Consider the following 23,698-nt stretch of genomic DNA (forward strand, 5'->3'; position numbering starts at 1 on the left):
AGAAAGGCAAACCTCAGGAACTGATGATGATTCTTGTGAATCGGAATGTGAAGGTAGGCATCCTTTAAGTCCACTGTGGTCATGTACTGACCCTCTTGGATCATGGGTAAAATGGTTCGAATAGTTTCCATCTTGAATAACGGAACTCTGAGGAATTTGTTTAGGATCTTTAAATCCAAAATTGGTCTGAAGGTTCCCTCTTTTTTGGGAACCACAAACAGATTTGAATAAAACCCCTGTCCTTGTTCCGTCCGCGGAACTGGATGGATCACTCCCATTACAAGGAGATCTTGTACGCAGCTTAGGAATGCCTCTTTCTTTATCTGGTTTGCAGATATTCTTGAAAGGTGAAATCTCCCTTGTGGAGGAGAAGCTTTGAAGTCCAGAAGATATCCCTGAGATATGATCTCCAACACCCAGGGATCCTGAACATCTCTTGCCCACGCCTGGGCAAAGAGAGAGAGTCTGCCCCCTACTAGATCCGTTGTCTGATAGGGGGCCGCTCCTTGATGCTGTCTTAGAGGCAGCAGCAGGCTTTCTGGCCTGCTTGCCCTTGTTCCAGGACTGGTTAGGTTTCCAGGCCTGCTTGGATTGAGCAAAAGTTCCCTCTTGTTTTGAAGCAGAGGAAGTTGATGCTGCACCTGCCTTGAAAATTCGAAAGGCACGAAAATTAGACTGTTTGGCCTTTGATTTGGCCCTGTCCTGAGGAAGGGTATGACCCTTACCTCCAGTAATGTCAGCAATAATTTCTTTCAAACCAGGCCCAAATAAGGTCTGCCCCTTGAAAGGAATGTTGAGTAATTTAGACTTTGAAGTCACATCAGCTGACCAGGATTTGAGCCATAGCGCCCTACGCGCCTGGATGGCGAATCCGGAATTCTTAGCCGTTAGTTTAGTCAAATGAACAATGGCATCAGAAACAAATGAGTTAGCTAGCTTAAGAGTTCTAACCTTGTCAACAATTTCAGTCAATGGAGCTGTATGGATGGCCTCTTCCAGGGCCTCAAACCAGAATGCCGCCGCAGCAGTGACAGGCGCAATGCATGCAAGGGGCTGTAAAATAAAACCTTGTTGAATAAACATTTTCTTAAGGTAACCCTCTAATTTTTTATCTATTGGATCTGAAAAAGCACAACTGTCCTCAACCGGGATAGTGGTACGCTTTGCTAAAGTAGAAACTGCTCCCTCCACCTTAGGGACAGTCTGCCATAAGTCCCGTGTAGTGGCATCTATTGGAAACATTTTTCTAAATATAGGAGGTGGGGAAAAGGGCACACCGGGCCTATCCCACTCCTTACTAGTAATTTCTGTAAGCCTTTTAGGTATTGGAAAAACATCAGTACTCACCGGCAGGAGGCTGGATAGTATTTATCCAGCCTACACAATTTCTCTGGCACTGCAATTGTGTCACAGTCATTCAGAGCAGCTAATACCTCCCCAAGCAATACACGGAGGTTCTCGAGCTTAAATTTAAAATTAGAAATCTCTGAATCAGGTCTCCCCGATTCAGAGACGTCACCCACAGACTGAAGCTCTCCGTCCTCAGGTTCTGCATATTGTGACGCAGTATCAGACATGGCTCTTACAGCATCTACGCGCTCTGTATCTCGTCTAACCCCAGAGCTATCGCGCTTGCCCCTCAATTCAGGCAATCTGGATAATACCTCTGACAGGGTATTATTCATGATTGCAGCCATGTCCTGCAAAGTAATCGCTATGGGCGTCCCTGATGTACTTGGCGCCATATTAGCGTGCGTCCCTTGAGCGGGAGGCGAAGGGTCCGACACGTGGGGAGAGTTAGTCGGCATAACTTCCCCCTCGACAGACCCCTCTGGTGACAATTCTTTTATAGATAAAGACTGATCTTTACTGTTTAAGGTGAAATCAATACATTTAGTACACATTCTCCTATGGGGCCCCACCATGGCTTTTAAACATAATGAACAAGTATCCTCTGTTTCAGACATGTTTGTACAGACTAGCAATGAGACTAGCAAGCTTGGAAAACACTTTAAAGCAAGTTAACAAGCAATATAAAAAAACGGGCATAGCTGGTGTCGACACAGGAGGAGAGGAGAGAGTACTATCCTCACTACCTTCTGCTAAAGAATCATCTTGGGCTACATTTTTAAGTGTCACTGCATGGTCCTTAAACTGCTTAGACGCTATAGCACACTTTAAACACATATGCAATGGGGGTACCACCATGGCTTTTAAACACACAGAACAAGGGCTATCTGAAGGCTCAGACATGTTTGACAGACTTAGACAGCACTATAATGCAAGAAAAAATACTTTTTGAAAAAACGTTACTGTGTCTTTAAATAATAAAAAGCACACAATTTTTTACCAAAACATCAAAGAAACATCCGATCTTAATGAAATTTTCACCACATTATCCTAATGCTTTGGAATGATTGCACACAAATTTTCAAATCAATTAACCCCTTAATGCCCAAACCGGAGCTAAAGAGAGCAGTCAACCGGTTGTAAACACTACAGCACTATGCCACAGCCTCTACTGTGGCTTTTACCTTCCTTAGGGATTATTTGAAGAAGAAATAAGCCTCTCTGAAGTCCTCTCTAAGGTCTCTGGACTCTACACGTGAAGCTGCATGAACTGTCTAGCAAAACAACTGCGCAACTGATGCGCGAAAATGAGGCCCCCTCCCTCTTCATTCCGGAGTGATGGGGCCTCTGAGATAGATTAGGTGTCTAATAAAGTGCCAGGCGAATAAAAAAAAAAACATAAGTGTTTTATAAGTCTAAAAACACCAGATTCAATATGAAATCATGCTAATAAAGCAATAGATTGAGCCCAATATAGTGTCCACCAGTATTTAAGCCCTTAATCTAAGCCATCCTTCTATACCGAGTCTGAGAAAATGGCTTACCTTCCTCCATGGGGATTCCTGTCAGTCTTCTAGCATTACTGGGTCTTGTTAGAAAAATGACTGATCATACCTGACGCAGTTAAGCCTGCAAACTGTTCCCCCAAACTGAAGTTCTCTGGTATTCAACAGTCCTGCGTGGGAACAGCAATGGATTTTAGTTACTGGTGCTAAAATCATATTCCTCTCAGCAGAAATCTTCATCACTTTCTGCCTCAGAGTAAATAGTACAAACCGGCACTATTTTAAAATAACAAACTTTTGATTGAAGAAATAAAAACTACAAATCTAACACCACAAACTCTTTACCCTCCCGTGGAGATGCTACTTGTTAGAGCGGCAAAGAGAATGACTGGGGGGGCGGAGTCTGAGGGGAGCTATATGGACAGCTCTGCTGTGTGCTCTCTTTGCCACTTCCTGTAGGGATTGAGAATATCCCACAAGTAAGGATGAAGCCGTGGACCGGACACACCAATGTAAGAGAAACATGGAATGTTGTAGATTATATGTAATCCAGGGGTCAACAAATGTGTTTAAAATTAGAAATTCAATTTACCACAATACAAAAATACCACACTTACTTGATAAAAGAACAGATTAACAATTTTTTATGTGATGTGTGTATATATATATATATATATATATATATATATATATATATATATATATATATATATATATATATACACAGTTGCAAGAAAAAGTATGTGACCCTTTGGAATGATATGGATTTCTGCACAAATTGGTCATAAAATGTGATCTGATCATCATCTAAGTCACAACAATAGACAATCACAGTCTGCTTAAACTAATAACACACAAAGAATGAAATGTTGCCATGTTTTTATTGAACACACCATGTAAACATTCACAGTACAGGTGGAAAAAGTATGTGAACCCTTGGATTTAATAACTGGTTGAACCTCCTTTGGCAGCAATAACTTCAACCAAACGTTTCCTGTAGTTGCAGATCAGACATGCACAACGGTCAGGAGTAATTCTTGACCATTCCTCTTTACAGAACTGTTTCAGTTCAGCAATATTCTTGGGATGTCTGGTGTGAATCACTTTCTTGAGGTCATGCCACAGCATCTCAATCGGGTTGAGGTCAGGACTCTGACTGGGCCACTTCAGAAGGCGTATTTTCTTCTGTTTAAGCCATTCTGTTGTTAATTTACTTCTATGCTTTGGGTCATTGTCCTGTTGCAACACACCCATCTTCTGTTGAGCTTCAGCTGGTAGACAGATGGCCTTAAGTACTCCTGCAAAATGTCTTGATAAACTTGGGAATTCATTTTTCCTTCGATGATAGCAATCCGCCCAGGCCCTGACGCAGCAAAGCAGCCCCAAACCATGATGCCCCCACCACCATACTTCACAGTTGGGATGAGGTTTTGATGTTGGTGTGCTGTGCCTCTTTTTCGCCACACATAGTGTTGTGTGTTTCTTCCAAACAACTCAACTTCGGTTTCATCTGTCCACAGAATATTTTGCCAGTACTGCTGTGGAACATCCAGGTGCTCTTGTGCAAACTGTAAACGTGCAGCAATGTTTTGTTTGGACAGCAGTGGCTTCCTCTGTGGTATCCTCCCATGAAATCCATTCTTGTTTATTGTTTTACGTATTGTAGATTCGCTAACAGGGATGTTAGCATTTGCCAGTGACTTTTGTAAGTCTTTAGCTGACACTCTAGGATTCTTCTTCACCTCATTGAGCAGTCTGCGCTGTGCTCTTGCAGTCATCTTTACAGGACGGCCACTTCAAGGGAGAGTAGCAGCAGTGCTGAACTTTCTCCATTTATAGACAATTTGTCTTACCGTGGACTGATGAACAGCAAGGCTTTTGGAGATACTTTTATAACCCTTTCCAGCTTTATGCAAGTCAACAATTCTTAATCGTAGGTCTTCTGAGAGCTCTTTTGTGCGAGGCATCATTCACATCAGGCAATGCTTCTTGTGAAAAGCAAACTCAGAACTGGTGTGTGTTTTTATAGGGCAGGGCAGCTGTAACCAACACCTCCAATCTCATCTCATTGATTGGACTACAGTTGCATCTCACTCCAATTAGCTCTTGGAGATGTCATTAGTCTAGGGGTTCACATACTTTTTCCACCTGCACTGTGAATGTTTACATGGTGTGTTCAATAAAAACATGGCAACATTTCATTATTTGTGTGTTATTAGTTTAAGCAGACTGTGATTGTCTATTGTTGTGACTTAGATGATGATCAGATCACATTTTATGACCTATTTGTTCAGAAATCCATATCATTCCAAAGGGTTCACATACTTTTTCTTGCAACTGTATATATATATATATATATATATATATATATATATATATATATATATATATATATACACACATACATATACATACATACAAACAAATATGCCATGTGAGTGGTTTACACACACACATTTTACAGCCTTACAGTCTACAAACTTTGTTGTCAAAGTGCCCTAAAGGCTGTAAAATTTGTAAATCACAATTGGCAGCTTGTAATAAAGAGCAGAGCAGCTAGTCCCACATAACCTCCACACCTCCAAGGCCTTTATAGAACAAAAACATTCATCCTGAAGCAGAATTTAACCCACTGGCTATAAAAATGCCCTACAGCACATAACAAGTGAATACACTGCAACCCTCTCTGGTAGCCAAGGGGTTAAAGTGCTCTGCTTGTTATGTTGTCATTCTAGGCAGCATTAGAAGCCTTGTACAGTCCTAACCTGTTGTTTTGAAGCTTTCATTCCTCAACAAAAAAGTGTCTGCTACACATCATCATGGAGCTTGGCTGTGTGAGGCAACAGAAGTACATAAAATAAAAGTGAAACTAAACATGCCTGGCGAAAATGGGAGGGGTTTAGTTTTAATATTTGCCCCTCTCTCCTTCATGGCTCCCTCAACTGCTGTAACATATTCCCAATAAACACTCGACTCTGTAAGCACCTGGCAGCACAATTCTTACTAAAATTAATGCCCTCACCAAAAAAAAAAAAAAAAAAAAATTTTATTACTGTCAGGCAGGAGCCCCTCACTGCAAGGCGCCTGTAGGCACATGCCTACTGTGCCTAATGGGAAATCCGGCCCTGGGTGTAGACTGTCCCTTTAATATAGATGAACCCGCCCCAAAATAGGTCAAAGTTCTGTGAGGTATTTGTAATTAGTGCAACAATCAACTGGTAGTAGGACAGAAAGGATCATTAATCTGAAAGTGGAGGTCTGCTGCTTTCAAAGGAGCCCCTCTATGGACCCCCTCCCAAGTTTGCCCATATTGCCACAGTAATCACCTAATAAGGAGCCAATCAAATTACAACTTTGTTAAAACTGGAGAATTTTGGTCATTTTAGTGCTTACATAGAGGTGCAAGCCCAAAGCACCCTAAACATTTCTAATGTAATTACTTGCTAAATAGAGGACAAGAGACCCCTCCATTTGTGTGTGTTGGGGGGGGGGTGCATCATTTTTTTGCTGTCATCAGGGGACAGGGGCTCATTTGGTGCTACTACCCACAAGACACGAGAAAGAAAGGCTCCTATCTAACAAACTTTTTGGATTATACTTATCTTGTGACTCAGATGCGCATTTGATATAAATAAGGGGGGTGCTTTTTCCTTATGCTCTTGATATGAACTATCACACACAATCATATGTTCATATCAACTGCATGCAGGCATTTTATTTGAAAAATACCATATACAGTATCTGTTTATATAAGCTTATAACTTGTATCATGTGTATATGAGCCATAATATATCCAGCCAATTTATAGTATATGTATGAAACATTAAATATTTTTCCCATTACATGAATCTCAAATGTTCTGTTCATTTGAACTATAGTGGTGATTTTACAAAAATAGATGTTATTTGTATAAATCAACAATTAAAACTCTGCTTATATGATCCATTTTTTCGGTCAATTGTGATCCCCAAAACTAATTGCTTGAGCTGCCCCCTCACACAGAATGTTGACCTCACAATAAATATAAGTAGAAACTTCCTGCACCTCTTACGTTTCACAACTACTATTATTTTACTATTTTGTGTAGTATTAACAACTAGTGATAAGCACTTTTGTGGTAACCTGACATCAAAATGTTGCCTATTGTGTTTTAAAATGTTCTAAATTGTGGCATTGAATGTTAAGATTCTAATTATTTATGTCAATGTTTATGTTAAATATTTCAACATGAAAAGCATATCTAAATAATGGACAAGGTAAAATAAAGATATTAATACATATTCAAAATACTCTACCTGAGGTACCTCTCTCAAGAAATCAGGGAGTTGAAATTCACCTTTATAAACCTGTAAAATGAATTATAAAGAGTTTTTAGAGACACTTCAGTAAATGTTCATAAGGCAGCGATGAACATTATTGGTAAAGGGATAATGACATGAGAAGTAATTGCTAAAATAACAATAAAATGTGCTTTAGTGCTTTACTAATCTAATAGTCTAAACCTAACAAATAAACCTGAAGTTGATAATATAAAGGATTATGTAGAGTGTAAATACTTGAAGAAGTTGTTTAGTGACTTCTGAAGAATGGTCAGAGCTAGTAGAAACATTTTAAAAATTAATGTAAAGAGTAAAAAGACACTTTGTGCAAAGGTTCAAAATTATGAACCTGAAAGTAAAAATTAGATCTCAAAAAGGAATGGGATAATTGAAAACTGAAAATTCTTTCCTGGCTTGAAAGAACATCAAGATACGAATGAAAGACACATTTGTTTTGTTTTTTTAAAAACTTTATTTATTCAGTGTGAATGGTATACACACAAGCCCAGGACAATGATAAATCAATTTACATATATAGAAAAAATAACATTTCACGTCCAATGCCAGACCCCGGCAATGCTTCTGTCCAAGGAACAATAGATAACAGTCCTGCATTAGTATGGCAAAGGGGTCATGGGTCTTGCTTCTACCCCTCACATGTTCCTATTTTCTTTATAACATGAACAACATATAACAACATAAATAAAATAAAACAAAAAATAATAATGTGTACCAACAATGCGTGGTACTAATTCTACTTACCCGGAGCACCCTCCAGCCTGCCAGCCCTTGACCAGTACTTCAAGACAGTGTGAATATAGAAGGATTGTGGTATAACCTTGAACATGTTATGTGTTAGTGTCGGAGAAACACCAGTTGCCCTTGAGATTCTCTTTTAATATAAATTCACTATTTTTAAATGGGTATAAGACTCTCTCTCTAACATTCTCTGGTAAGTGTAGTAGATATAGTTCCCATTTCTTAATGAATCAAGATATCCTCTGTTCAATGTTTCCCTTAACATCTTCCTGTTCTATTAGCATTTGGGAGTGTAATTTAGCAAGGAATTTCCGAAATGACTGGGATATCCTATCTGCCCAATGTTGTAATATCAGTTGTCTGAAAGACACATTTGTACTGGAAAAATAAAGTGAAGTGATCACAAGGGGAAAAAAAGCTGGAGACCCTGCAAAATCTGCTGTATAAAATGAATAGTTGAATTCTCTCCATTGTAATAAATGATCACCTACTTTGCATTGCTTGGACCTGCACAACTGCACTCTTTTTTTGGGTTACTGAACAAAGTGGGATAATAAATCCATAAACAGAATTCCCACTTTCAATACTCTCTACAAGCACCCATATTAAAGTTTTAAGACCCACATATTCATTTTCCTGCATGAGCATACCTTCCCAGTTGACATCTTATTTGAAAGAGAGTAATCCACTTTGTCATATGAAGGGTATTTGGATGATGTATGCTGTCTTGTGGGTATGGGTGCTCCTTTTGAGCCATAATTTCCCTTAAACACTAAATAAAATTGCATAATTATAAACGGTGACTGCCATAAAAATTACCTAAAAATAACAAAGGTTAGATACTCCCTCACTGGAAATAAGCAGTACCCTTCTTTACAAATTATTGTTTTTATGACCCTCTATGTGGCTTGAGAGGGGTATCAATGGCATTAAAAAAAACTCTTCTCTCTTAGCTAACTCCTTCCTGGTACCCAATTGGGGTATGTAATCAACATTACAATTCTGCAAATTTAGACGACCATATCTAAATCTGAGGGGGTGATAGGGGCTCTGTTTTATAGTGATCACCTACATCTTAGAGGGACAAACTACCCCTTTTATAAAATAGTGGCTTCTCAAGTTGCAAATGATGGGTAACCTAACCCTAAGGAAAAATAAAACAGGTGAAGATAAAGGTTAAGTTAGATTCCCTTCCACAGTCATATGTCTGCTGCTGGTGAATCTAAGAGGTGCGGAAATTAAGATAAGACCGTTGTAAAAGCATCACCCTTATCACCACTAGCAATAAGGAAGTGCCTCTTTCCCAGGTACTTCATCATTTATGCAGGAGAACAAAATTGTGTCATTCTCTGCTGAGGGGAAGCGATGTCCGCTGTAGCCGCCAAGTGATTGTAGCCCACCTTTGACAGATACCGGCTACCCCGACTGGGTAACTCCGCAAGAAGGATCCTTCCTATACTTGGAAAAGGCCGCTATGTAGCGAAGAAAGTGATTATAGCGAGGCCCCCCAAATAACTAGACAGACTAGTATTCCGGAGCCCACCAAAAGATCTACACAGACTAGTATTCAGGAGCCCCCCCCCCAAAGAACTACACAGGCTAGTATTCAGGTGAAACAAGAACTGATTTTATTGTGAAACACACACTGCTTATATACACATTCAGAGCCTTATCTGATCCCAAGATCTCACGCCATTCCCACCCCTCTAGACAGTCCGGCACCTCCATAGGAGCCCCAGTCCCATAGGGTCCCTACAGTACTTAGGTCCCTGTTTCGGGGTGATCCCGGTGGAGCGGCGGCACTTCCAGGGTGTCCTTGGAAAGCCCTCGGTGCCCAGATGCAAGTCCAAAAAGCAGCAGGATCCACTACTGGGGACCGGAGTTACAGTCTGGTAAAGATATGCAGATGGGGGTGTCCAAACCCCCCATTTCCCAAGGGAGCTCCCTTCCAGTAATCACCCCATCTCTGGTCCTCCCTAGGGGCTACCAATCCCTAAAAGAGCAGAGCTCTGGGGCAAAGGGCCGCTGGAGCAACCTGGTGTAAAAGTTAGCGGGTGTCTGGGGTTGATACAGCCAATCGGCAGTTCCAGGAGCCCGGCCAGCCGGAGAGGGGCTAGGTGGGTGCCCGGGGTGATGCGGCCGACCGGCAGTTCCAGGAGCCCAGCCAGCCGGAGAGGGGCAAGGTGGGTGCCATGGGTGATGTGGCCGACCGGCAGTTCCAGGAGCCCGGCCAGTCGAAAAGGGTTTTCCCGGTCAGAGTTCAGCTCTTTCCTGACAAAGTACACATAGCAAAACAACAGATAGCAATGGTCTGGGAGATCCTGTAAGCCATGAATGGGCCAAATCTGAAGTAAAAAGGAGTTATACAGGTAGTAGGGGGTAACCTTGGTTATCCAGTATCCGTGACATACGCCAACATGCTAAAAATATTTTACTGCCAGAAAGTAAAAGCTGTTTAAATTAAAACTAAACCACAGTATCAATTGAGTAATTCCCAGTAATGCTCGCCTATTGTTGAGCCTCAAAATTATCCACAATAAGGAATACAATCTGAAGAACTTTACAAATTAAAGGGACACTGAACCCAAATTTTTTCTTTTGTGATTCAGATTGAGCATGAAATTTTAAGCAACTTTCTAATTTACTCTTATCATCAAATGTTCTTTATTCTCTTGGTATCTTTATTTGAAATGCAAGAATGTAAGTTTAGATGCCGGCCCATTTTTGGTGAACAACCTAGGTTGTCCTTGCTAATTGGTGGATAAATTCATCCACCAATCAAAAACTGCTGTCCAGAGTTCTGAGCCAAGAAAAAAGCTTAGATGCCTTCGTTTTCATATGAAGATAGCAAGAGAACGAAGAAAAAATTATAATAGGAGTAAATTAGAAAGTTGCTTAAAATTGCATGCTCTATCTGAATCATGAATGATTTTTTTTGGGTTAAGTGTCCCTTTAACCTAGATGGGCATGATGAACACTTCTTGTCCTGCACATCTACTCCTGCTAAAAAATAGTTTGAGACAGGAAGCCAGGGGATAGAGAGGATTATGCACACATATATCTCACCCCCTTTCAGATAAGTGGGTTACATGACACATTGCAGGTGATTACCGTAAACATGATTACCTAAAGCAGCATTTAAAATGCGGTTTAACTTGAGGGGTGGAGGGCTATAATAGAGCCCCTCCATATCTCTTATCCTTTTTGGGCTACAGGGGCAAGTGAAATTATTTGAAAGAGCATATTCTCCTATTTCAAATGAGGGTGGTCATTTGCCCCCTAGGATGCAGCTGATCACCATTAAAAATTGAGATAACCTGCCCCACTAGAAACAAAGTGATTTCCTAGTGGTGGGAAGGGGAGCTACTAGAGCTCCTATCTCCACTTTTGACTTAGAGGGGTATGAAACCCAACAAGTGAAAGAGGGCTTCCCAATTATACAGGTGTACTGTGTTTTAGAGCCCATATTCCCGCCATTAAACACAAAAGAATGCCAGACCCCAGTTTAAAAGAGAGGAACCTCCTCTTATCAGTGTGGGGGTCTCATACCCCTATAATTAGTATGCGATTGCCATTTTATGCCAATCACCTACCTAAAGAATTTACAATGCCCATAGTCAAATGAGTGGTCCTTTAAGTAGCAGGTGATTGCTATATAAATAGCAATCACCTGTATACTTGGTACCTTTTACAGTCTTCCGGGCTATAAAAGGGACCCCACCAACAATACATACGTAAATTTGACACCTCATTCGAAAGCAGCAATCTTTTGATCATGAATCTAAATGCTGCTAGCAAACACCTCTAAAGATTATTAAAAGGCCTTTATTACCTGCTCACCATAATAAATTGATATACCCCGTATTTGAAAGAGTGAGGTTTTACAATTAAAATAAGAGGTTTCACCTTCTTTGTTATGGAGTCAATAACATAGCAAGACTGGTAACCTGATAACCTAGCTAGCTTGATTTTTTGTACAGTTAGGGCTCATAGATCGATGTTTGTCTTAACTTACATAAAAATTAAGAATCAAATAAATGGGAGAACTAGGAGAATGTAAAAAGGAAATTTATGCTTACCTGATAAATTGATTTCTTCTACGATACGACGAGTCCACGGATTCATCCTTACTTGTGGGATATTATCCTCCTGCTAACAGGAAGTGGCAAAGAGTACCACAGCAGAGCTGTATATATAGCTCCTCCCTTCTCTCCACCCCCAGTCATTCGACCAAAGGTATAGGAAGAGAAAAGAAAAGCTAAAAGGTGCAGAGGTGACTGAAGTTTTGAACAAAAAATATAATCTGTCTTAAATTGACAGGGAGGGCCGTGGACTCGTCGTATCGTAGAAGAAATCAATTTATCAGGTAAGCATAAATTTCCTTTTCTTCTACTAGATACTACGAGTCCACAGATTCATCCTTACTTGTGGGATACAATACCAAAGCTACAGGACATGGCTGAACGGGAGGGACAAGACAGATACCTAAACAGAAGGCACCACTGATTGAAGAACTTTTCTCACAAAAACAGCCTCAGAAGAAGCAAAAGTATCAAATTTGGAAAATTTGGAAAAGGTATGAAGGGAGGACCAAGTCGCAGCCTTACAAATCTGTTCAACAGAAGCATCATTTTTAAAAGCCCATGTGGAAGCCACCGCTCTAGTAGAATGAGCTGTAATCTTTTCAGGAGGCTGCTGTCCAGCAGTCTCGTATGCCAAACGGATGATGCTTTTCAGCCAAAAAGAAAGAGAGGTAGCCGTAGCTTTTTGACCTCTACGCTTTCCAGAATAAACAACAAATAGAGAAGATGTTTGACGGAAATCCTTGGTCGCTTGTAATTAAAACTTCAAGGCGCAAACCACGTCCAGATTATGTAACAGACGCTCCTTCTTAGAAGAAGGATTATGACATAGAGAAGGAACAACAATTTCCTGATTAATATTCTTATTAGAAACAACCTTAGGAAGGAATCCAGGCTTAGTATGCAAAACCACCTTATCAGAATGGAATATAAGATAAGGCGAGTCGCATTGTAATGCAGAAAACTCAGAAACTCTTCGAGCAGAAGAGATAGCATCTAAAAACAAAACTTTCCAAGATAAAAGCTTAATATCTATGGAATGCATAGGTTCAAACGGAACCCCTTGAAGAACATTTAGCACTAAACTCAAACTCCATGGCAGAGCAACAGCTTTAAACACAGGCTTGATTCTGACTAAAGCCTGACAAAAAGACTGAACATCTGGGACATCCGCCAGATGCTTGTGTAGTAAGATTGACAAAGCAGAAATTTTTCCCTTAAAGGAACTAGCCGATAATCCCTTCCCCAATCCTTCTTGGAGAAAGGACAAAATCCTAGGAATCCTAACCCTACTCCATGAGTAGACCTTGGACTTGCACCAATAAAGATATTTACGCCATATCTTATGGTAAATTTTCCTAGTGACAGGCTTCCGGCCCTGAATCAAAGTATCAATAACCGACTCAGAGAATCCCCGCTTAGATAAAATTAAGCGTTCAATCTCCAGGCAGTCAGCTGCAGAGAAATTAGATTTGGATGTTGGAACGGACCTTGAATGAGAAGGTCATGTCTCAGTGGCAGTTTCCATGGTGGCAAAGATGACATTTCCACGAGATCTGCAAACCAGGTCCTGCGTGGCCACGCAGGCGCTATCAAGATTACCGAAGCCCTCTCCTGTTTGATTCTGGCAATCAGACGAGGCAGGAGAGGAAAGGGAGGAAACACATAAGCCAGGTTGAACGACCAAGGTACTGCTAGAGCATCTATCAGTACTGCTTGGGGATCCCTTGATCTGGATCCGTAACAAGGAAGTTTGGCATTCTGACGACATGCCATCAGATACAATTCCGGTGTGCCCCATTGACGAATAAATGTCGCAAACACCTCCGGATGGAGCTCCCACTCCCCCGGATGAAGAGTCTGACGACTTAGAAAATCCGCTTCCCAGTTTTCCACTCCTGGGATGTAGATTGCTGATAGATGGCAAGAGTGCGTCTCTGCCCATCGAATTATCTTGGAAACCTCTATCATCGCTAGAGAACTCTTTGTTTCCCCTTGATGATTGATATATGCTACAGTCGTGATATTGTCCGACTGAAATCTTATGAATTTGGCTAAGGCCAACTGAGGCCACGCTTGAAGCGTGTTGAATATTGCTCTCAGTTCCAGAATATTTATTGGTAGTAGGGACGACTCCTGAGTCAAAACACCCTGAGCCTTCAGGGAATTCCAGACTGCACCCCAGCCCAAGAGGCTGGCGTCCGTCGTCACTATGACCCATGCTGGCCTGCGGAAGCACATTCCCTGGGACAGATGATCCTGTGACAACCACCACAGAAGAGAATATCTGCTCTCTAGATCCAGATTTATCCGAGGAGATAAATTTGCATAATCCCCATTCCACTGTCTGAGCATGCACAGCTGCAGTGGTCTGAGATGTAAGCGAGCAAACGGAACTATGTCCATTGCCGCTACCATTAACCCAATGACCTCCATATACTGCACCACTGATGGCCGATGGAATGGAATGGAATGAACTGCTCGGCAAGTAGTTAGGATCTTTGACTTTCTGACCTCCGTCAGAAAATTTTTCATGTCTACCGAGTCTATCACAGTCCCTAGGAACTCTTGTCAGTGGAACTAGTGAACTCTTTTGTATGTTTACCTTCCACCCGTGAGTTCTTAGAAAAGCCAACACGATGTTAGTGTGAGATTTGGCTAGATGGTAAGATGACGCCTGAATCAAAATATCGTCCAGATAGGGCGCCACTGCTGTGCCCCGCGGCATTAAAACCGCCAGAAGGGACCCTAGCACCTTTGTGAAGATTCTGGGAGCTGTGGCCAACCCGAAAGGGAGGGCCACAAACTGGTAATGTTTGTCCAGGAAGGCGAACCTGAGAAACTAGTGATGATCTTTGTGGATAGGAATGTGAAGATACGCATCCTTCAAATCCACGGTGGTCATATATTGACCCTCCCGGATCATTGGTAAAATTGTTCATATGGTCTCAATCTTGAACGATGGGATTCTGAGAAATTTGGTTAGACATTTGAGATCTAAAATCGGTCTGAAGGTTCCCTCTTTTTTGGGAACCACGAACAGATTTGAGTAAAACCCCTGCCCCTGTTCTAGTTTTGGAACTGGGCAGATTACACCCATGGTATATAGGTCTTCTACACAGCGTAAGAACGCCTCTCTTTTTGTCTGGTCTACAGACAAACGTGAAAGATGAAATCTCCCTCTTGGGAGAGAATACTTGAATTCTAGTCGATACCCCTGGGTCACAATTTCTAATGCCCAGGGATCCTGAACATCTCTTGCCCAAGCCTGAGCGAAGAGAGAAAGTCTGCCCCCCTACTAGATCCGGTTCATGCTGTCTTGGTAGCAGCAGCGGGCTTCTTGGACTGTTTACCTTTATTCCAGGACTCGTTAGGTCTCTAAACTGACTTGCATTGTGCAAAATTCCCCTCCTGCTTAGTGGCGGAGGAGGAAGTAGAGGGTCCACCTTTAAAGTTTAGAAAGGAACGAAAATTATTCTGTTTGGCCCTCATTTTAACCGTCTTGTCCTGAGGAAGGGCATGACCTTTACCTCCAGTAATGTCGGAAATGATCTCCTTTAGTTCAGGTGTGAATAGGGTCTTACCCTTAAAAGGAATAGCCAGAAGCTTGGATATTGATGACACATCAGCAGACCAAGACTTAAGCCATAACGCTCTACGTGCTAAAATGGCAAAGCCTGCATTCTTTGCCGCTAATTTAGCCATTTGAAAAGCGGCATCTGTAATAAAAGAATTAGCTAGCTTGAGAGCCTTAATTCTATCCAAAATATCATCTAATGGGGTCTCATCCTTAAGAGACTCCTCTAGAGCCTCAAACCAAAAAGCTGCTGCAGTAGTTACTGGAACAATGCACGCTATAGGTTGTAGAAGAAAACCCTGATGAATAAACAATTTCTTCAGAAGACCCTCTAATTTTTAATCCATAGGATCTTTGAAAGCACAACTGTCCTCAATAGGTATAGTTGTACGCTTAGCCAGGGTAGAAATAGCTCCCTCCACATTAGGGACCGTCTGCCACGAATCCTGAATGGTGTCAGATATGGGAAACATTTTCCTAAAAGTAGGAGGGGGAGAGAACGGAATGCCTGGTCTATCCCATTCCTTAGTAACAATGTCCAAAATTCTTCTAGGGACCGGAAAAACATTAGTGTAAGTAGGGACCTCTAGATATATATCCATTTTACACAATTTCTCTGGTGGGATGACAATAGGGTCACAATCATCCAGAGTAGCTAAAACCTCCCTGAGTAACAAGCGGAGGTGTTCAAGCTTAAACTTAAAGGCTGTCATATCTGAGTCTGTTTGAGGGAACATCTTTCCTGAGTCTGAAAGCTCTCCCTCAGACAGCAATTCCCCCACCCCCAAATCAGAACACTGTGAGGGTACATCGGAGATGGCCAATAAAGCATCAGAGGGCTCAGCATTTACTCTAATACCTGACCTGCTGCGCTTACCCTGTAAATCTGGCAGTTTAGATAATACCTCTGTAAGGGTAGTAGACATAACTGCAGCCATATCTTGCAGGGTGAAAGAATTAGATGCGCTAGAAGTACTAGGCGTTGCTTGAGCGGGCGTTAAAGGTTGTGACACTTGGGGAGAATTAGATGGCATAACCTGATTCTCTTCTGACTGAATATCATCCTGAGACATACTTTTATCACCTAAAATATGTTCTTTGCCATGTAAGGCCCTTTTAGTACATGAGGGACACATTTTAAGTGGGGGTTCCACAATGGCTTCTAAACACATAGAACATTGACTTTCCTCAATGTCAGACATGTTGAAACAGGCTAGTAATGACCACAAACAGGCTTGAAAACACTTTATTTAGTGAAAAAAATAACAATCTGAAAAACTGTACTGCGCCTTTAAGATAAAAAAGCGTAGAATTTTTCCAAAAAGGCTCTAAAATGTTATAATTACCCCAATTTTAGTATATGTGTGTCTTATCTTGCCAGCTAAGATTGAATCACAAGTAAGGTATGCTTAACCCTTAATGGAACAAAACGTTACTCAAAAACGTTATGATATTAAACAATAAGCCCCCTGTAAAATCACTCTAACACTTCGTTTAGGCCAAATCTTTCAGTTTAGGCCCACCGGAGCTGGAGCTTGCTGCTTGCATGGGGAATTAAACTGCGCATCTGAGGCGCGAAATTAGGCCCCACCACATCGATGTCTCACTGCCTAGTAAAAACAGAATTTATGCTTACCTGATAAATTACTTTCTCTTACGGTGTATCCAGTCCACGGATTCATCCTTACTTGTGGGATATTCTCAATCCCTACAGGAAGTGGCAAAGAGAGCAAACAGCAGAGCTGTCTATATAGCTCCCCTCAGGCTCCGCCCCCCAGTTATTCGAACGACGGTTAGGAGAAAAAGGAGAAACCATAGGGTGCAGTGGTGACTGTAGTTTTACAAAATTAAATTTGAACCTGACTTAATTGCCAGGGCGGGCCGTGGACTGGATACACTGTAAGAGAAAGTAATTTATCAGGTAAGCATAAATTCTGTTTTCTCTTACATGGTGTATCCAGTCCACGGATTCATCCTTACTTGTAGGATACCAATACCAAAGCTTTAGGACACGGATGAAGGGAGGGAACAAGACAGGTAACCTAAACGGAAGGCACCACTGCTTGCAAAATCTTTCTCCCAAAAATAGCCTCCGAAGAAGCAAAAGTATTGAATTTGTAAAATTTGGCAAATGTATGCAGTGTAGACCAATTCGCTGCCTTACAAATCTGTTCAACAGAAGCCTCATTCTTGAAAGCCCATGTGGAAGCCACAGCTCTAGTGGAATGAGCTGTAATTCGTTCAGGAGGCTGCTTTCCAGCAGTCTCATAAGCCAATCGGATGATGCTTTTCAGCCAGAAGGAAAGAGAGGTAGCAGTCGCTTTCTGACCTCTCCTCTTACCAGAATAGACAACAAACAAAGATGATGTTTGTCTGAAATCTTTAGTTGCCTTTAAATAGAATTTTAAAGCACGAACCACATCAAGATTGTGTAACAGTCATTCCTTCTTAGAAACTGGATTAGGGCACAGAGAAGGAACAATAAGTTCCTGGTTAATATTCTTATTAGAAACCACTTTTGGAAGGAAACCAGGTTTGGTACGCAAAACAACCTTATCTGCATGGAACACCAGATAGGGTGAATTACACTGCAAAGCAGACAATTCAGAAACTCTTCGAGCAGAAGAAATAGCTACCAAAAACAAAACTTTCCAAGATAATAACTTAATATCTATGGAATGCAAAGGTTCAAACGGAACCCCTTGAAGAACTGAAAGAACTAAATTTAGACTCCATGGAGGAGCCACAGGTTTGTAAACAGGCTTGATTCTAACTAGGGCCTGTGCAAACGCCTGAACGTCTGGTACAGCTGCCAGACGCTTGTGTAACAGGATAGACAGAGCAGATATCTGTCCCTTTAAGGAACTAGCTGACAAACCTTTCTCCAATCCTTCTTGGAGAAAAGACAATATCCTTGGAATCCTAACCTTACTCCACGAGTAACCCTTGGATTCACACCAACAAAGATATTTCCGCCATATCTTATGGTAAATTTTCCTGGTGACAGGCTTTCTGGCCTGGATCAGAGTATCTATAACTGATTCAGAGAACCCACGCTTAGCTAGAATTAAGCGTTCAATCTCCAAGCAGTCAGTTGCAGAGAAACTAGATTTAGATGCTTGAATGGACCTTGAATTAGAAGATCCTGCCTCGATGGCAGTTTCCATGGTGGAGCCGATGACATGTCCACTAGGTCTGCATACCAAGTCCTGCGTGGCCACGCAGGCGCTATCAGAATTACCGAAGCCTTCTCCTGTTTGATTCTGGCTACTAGCCGAGGGAGAAGAGGAAACGGTGGAAAGACATAAGCTAGACTGAATGACCAAGGCGCTACTAAAGCATCTATCAATGCCGCCTTGGGATCCCTGGATCTGGATCCGTAAAGGGGAAGTTTGGTGTTCTGACGGGACGCCATCAGATCCAATTCTGGAATGCCCCATAGCTTGGTCAGCTGAGCAAAAACCTCCGGGTGGAGTTCCCACTCCCCCGGATGGAAAGTCTGACGACTCAGAAAATACGCCTCCCAGTTGTCTACTCCTGGGATGTGAATTGCAGATAGATGGCAGGAGTGATCCTCCGCCCATTTGATGATCTTGGTTACTTCCTTCATCGCTAGGAAACTCTTTGTTCCTCCCTGATGATTGATGTACGCTACAGTCGTGATGTTGTCCGACTGAAATCTGATGAATTTGGCCTCCGCTAGTTGAGGTCATGCCTGGAGCGTATTGAATATCACTCTCAGTTCCAAAATGTTTATCGGGAGAAGAGGTTCTTCCCGAGACCATAGACCCTGAGCTTTCAGGGAGTCCCAGACCGCACCCCAGCCTAACAGACTGGCATCGGTCGTGACAATGATCCACTTCGGTCTGCGGAAACTCATTCCCTGAGACAGGTGATCCTGAGACAACCACCAGAGAAGAGAGTCTCTGGTTTTCTGGTCCATTTGTATTTGAGGAGACAAATCTGCATAATCCCCATTCCACTGTTTGAGCATGCACAGTTGCAGTGGTCTTAGATGAATTCGGGCAAAAGGGACTACGTCCATTGCCGTAACCATTAAACCAATTACCTGCATGCACTGAGCCACAGAAGGCCGAGGAATGGAATGAAGAACTCGGCAAGTATTCAAAAGTTTTGACTTCCTGACCTCTGTCAGAAAGATTTTCATTTCTACCGAGTCTATTAGTGTTCAGAGGAAGGGAACCCTTGTGAGCGAGGACAGAGAACTTTTTTTTGACGTTCACCTTCCACCCGTGAGACCTTAGAAAGGCCAGAACAATGTCCGTATGAGCCTTGGCTCTGTGGAAAGACGACGCCTGAATTAAGATGTCGTCTAGGTAAGGAGCTACTTGCGATGCCCCGCAGTCTTAGGACCGCTAGAAGGGACCCTAGCACCTTTGTGAAAATTCTGGGAGCGGTGGCCAAACCGAAAGGAAGGGCCACGAACTGGTAATGCGTGTCCAGAAAGGCGAACCTTAGGAACTGATGATGATCTTTGTGGATAGGAATATGTAGGTACGCATCCTTTAGATCCATGGTAGTCATATATTGACCTTCCTGGATCATCGGCAAGATTGTCCGAATGGTTTCCATTTTGAAAGATGGATTCTGAGGAACTTGTTGAGAATTTTTAGATCCAAGATTGGCCTGAAAGTTCCCTCCTTTTTGGGAACTACAAACAGGTTTGAGTAAAATCCCAGTCCTTGTTCTGCAATTGGAACTGGGTGAATCACTCCCATCTTTAAAAGATCTTCTACACAGCGTACGAACGCCTGTTTCTTTGTCTGGTCTGAAGACAAACGAGAAATGTGGAACCTTCTCCTTGGGGGAGAGTCCTTGAATTCTAGAAGATACCCCTGAGCCACAACTTCTAATGCCCAGGGATCTGGAACATCTCTTGCCCAAGCCTGAGCAAAGAGAGAAAGTCTGCCCCCTACTAGATCCGGTCCCGTATCGGGGGCTACCCTTTCATGCTGTCTTGGTAGCAGGCGCAGGCTTCTTGGCCTGTTTACCCTTATTCCAGCCCTGCAAGGGTTTCCAGGTTGCTTTGGGCTGTGAAGCATTACCCTCTTGCTTTGCGGCAGCAGAGGTTGAAGCAGGTCCGCTCCTGAAGTTGCGAAAGGAGCGAAAATTAGCCTTGTTTTTGGCCTTAAACGGTCTATCCTGCGGGAGTGCATGGCACTTCCCCCCAGTGATATCCGCGATAATTTCTTTCAACTCAGGACCAAAAAGGGTCTTTCCCTTGAAAGGAATATTTAGTAATTTTGTCTTGGACGACACGTCAGCCGACCATGATTTGAGCCAAAGCACTCTCCGCGCCATAATGGCAAAACCAGAATTTTTCGCCGCTAACTTAGCTAATTGTAAAGCGGCATCTGTGATAAAAGAATTCGCCAGCTTTAGAGCATGAATTCTATCCATGACTTTGTCATATGAAGTCTCCCTCTGGAGCGACTCCTCCAGCGCCTCAAACCAAAAAGCCGCTGCAGTAGTTACAGGAATAATGCAGGCAATTGGCTGAAGAAGGAAACCTTGCTGAACAAACATTTTCTTCAGCAAACCTTCCAATTTTTTATCCATAGGATCTTTAAAAGCACAACTGTCTTCTATTGGTATAGTTGTACGCTTAGCAAGTGTTGAAACTGCTCCCTCTACCTTAGGGACCGTCTGCCACGTGTCCCGCCTGGGGTCATTTATGGGGAACATTTTCTTAAAGATAGGAGGGGGAACAAAAGGTACACCTGGTCTCTCCCACTCCCTAGTCACAATATCCGCCACCCTCTTTGGGATCGGAAACGCATCAGTGTATACAGGGACTTCTAAAAACCTGTCCATTTTACACAATTTTTCTGGGACCACCATGGGGGTCACAATCATCCAGCGTAGCTAAAACCTCCTTAAGCAGGACGCGGAGGTGTTCCAGCTTAAATTTAAACGCTAAGGAATCTGAATCTGCCCTCTGAGAAACTTATCCTGTGTTAGAAATTTCTCCCTCTAAAAGACCATCCCTCACTGCCATTTCAGAGTGTTGTGAGGGTAGAACAGATAAATCATCCAAAGCTTCTGATTGCTCATCCTCTGTTCTTAAAACTGAGCTATCACACTTTTTTGGAAAAACTGGCAGTTTGGATAGAAATGCCGCAAGGGAATTATCCATGACTGCTAATTGTTGTAATGTAATAGGGCACAATGCGCTAGAGGTACTAGGCAACGCTTGCACGGGCGTAACTGGTGTCGACACATGGGGAGAGGAAGGAGGACTATCCTCATTACCTTCCGTCAAAGAATCATCTTGGGCTACATTTTTAAGTGTCACTGCATGGTTATTAAAATGTTTAGATACCTTAGCACACTTTAAACACAAATGCAATGGGGGTACCGCCATGGTTTTTAAACACATGGAACAAGGTCTATCTGTAGGCTCAGACATGTTAGACAGACTTAGATAACACTCAAATACAGAAAAATACACTTTTTGAAAAAACGTTACTGTGCCTTTAAATAATAAAAAGATCTTTATGAAATTTACACCATATGATCCTAAAGCTTTAAAAAGATTGCACACCAAGTTTCAAGCCAATTAACCCCTTATTGCCCAAACCGGAGCAAATTGAAGCTGGCCACCGGTTTAACACACTACAGCACGATGCCACAGTCTCTGTTGTGGCCCTACCTTAATTGGGGATTAGTTTTGGAACGAAAATAAGCCTCCCTGTAGTCCTCCTGCAATCTCTGGACTCTACATGTGAAGCTGCATGAAGCTGTCTTGCAAAAGAACTGCGCAACTGAAGCGCGAAAATTAGGCCCCCTCCCTCTTCACTCCGGAGTTGTGGGGCCTTCCTAAGCCAAATTAGGTGTCTAAAATTATGCCAGGCTTATAAAACCCCTAAAAAGTGTTCCAAACATGATAAACACTTGTGCAAATGTCAGATTATAGTAAAAAAATAATCGATTTTCCCCATAACAGAGTCCACCAGTGATTTAAGCCCTTTTAACTAAGCCATCCTTCTATACTGAGTCTCAGAATATGGCTTACCTTCCCACATGGGGATTTCTGTCAGTCTTCTAGCATTACCAAGTCTTGTTAGAAAAAAAGTGACTGAGCATACCTTAAGCAGTTAAGCCTGCAAACTGTTCCCCCCCAACTGAAGTTCTCCGGTACTCAACAGTCCTGTGTGGGAACAGCAATGGATTTTAGTTACAACATGCTAAAATCTTTTTCCTCTCAGCAGAAATCTTCATCACTTTCTGCCTCAGAGTAAATAGTACAAACCGGCACTATTTTAAAATAACAAACTCTTGATTGAAGAAATAAAAACTACAAATCTAACACCACATACTCTTTACCCTCCCGTGGAGATGCTACTTGTTAGAGCGGCAAAGAGAATGATTGGGGGGGGGGCGGAGCCTGAGGGGAGCTATATGGACAGCTCTGCTGTGTGCTCTCTTTGCCACTTCCTGTAGGGATTGAGAATATCCCACAAGTAAGGATGAAACCGTGGACTGGATACACCATGTAAGAGAAAACCGCTTTAGGTCTAGAACCTAGCCATGTGAGTTTCCATATACCCAACTATTAAAGAAAGCCATGTGAACCCTCCAGTGCCATCAAAAGTCAAAAACGTTTGCTTTACACAAAAAACTTTAAATTGCCCTCCAAACATAAAATCGTTTTTCACAAAAACATTATGTTATCAGTGTCAACCATTTTTTCAGCCCATAACATACAGGTCCAGTATTACCCTTTCTATCACATGTAGGATTACTGCTTACCCCTTCCCTTATGGGAATACTGTCAGCCAGTTCTGAAATAACACAGTCTCTCCAGAAAAAAATGACTGAACATACCTCAATGCTTGTAGCATGAAAAACGTTCCTCACACTGAAGTTTCTTAAATACTCCTCAGCCATTCTGTGGGAACTACTCTGGATCTTAGTGACAACTGCTAAGATCATCAGTCTCCAGGCAGAAATCTTCATCCATCTGCTGCCTTGGAAAAATAGCACTCACCGGTACCATTTAAAATAAAAAAGTCTTGCTTGAAGAAAATAAAAACTATCATTTTATCACCTCTTTCACTTTATGTCTTCCTATTACTTAGTATA

At 42.1% G+C, this 23,698-nt stretch overlaps 1 protein-coding gene across 5 annotated transcripts in view; it reads right to left on the bottom strand.

The window, feature by feature from the left end:
* TPST1 (tyrosylprotein sulfotransferase 1) overlaps window positions 1-23,698 on the bottom strand; it is a 403,891-nt gene that overhangs the window by 86,228 nt on the left and 293,965 nt on the right. For 4 of the 5 annotated variants that reach the window (XM_053707441.1, XM_053707438.1, XM_053707437.1 and 1 more), the window contains exon 4: window positions 7,151-7,201. In XM_053707441.1, the coding sequence (XP_053563416.1) occupies window positions 7,151-7,201 (51 nt within the window). The remainder of the gene's footprint in view (window positions 1-7,150; window positions 7,202-23,698) is intronic. The other variant, XM_053707439.1, reaches the window with a different exon arrangement.

The sequence above is a fragment of the Bombina bombina genome, chromosome 3, assembly GCF_027579735.1.
Source record: "Bombina bombina isolate aBomBom1 chromosome 3, aBomBom1.pri, whole genome shotgun sequence".
In the NCBI taxonomy this organism is placed as follows: Eukaryota; Metazoa; Chordata; class Amphibia; order Anura; family Bombinatoridae; genus Bombina; species Bombina bombina.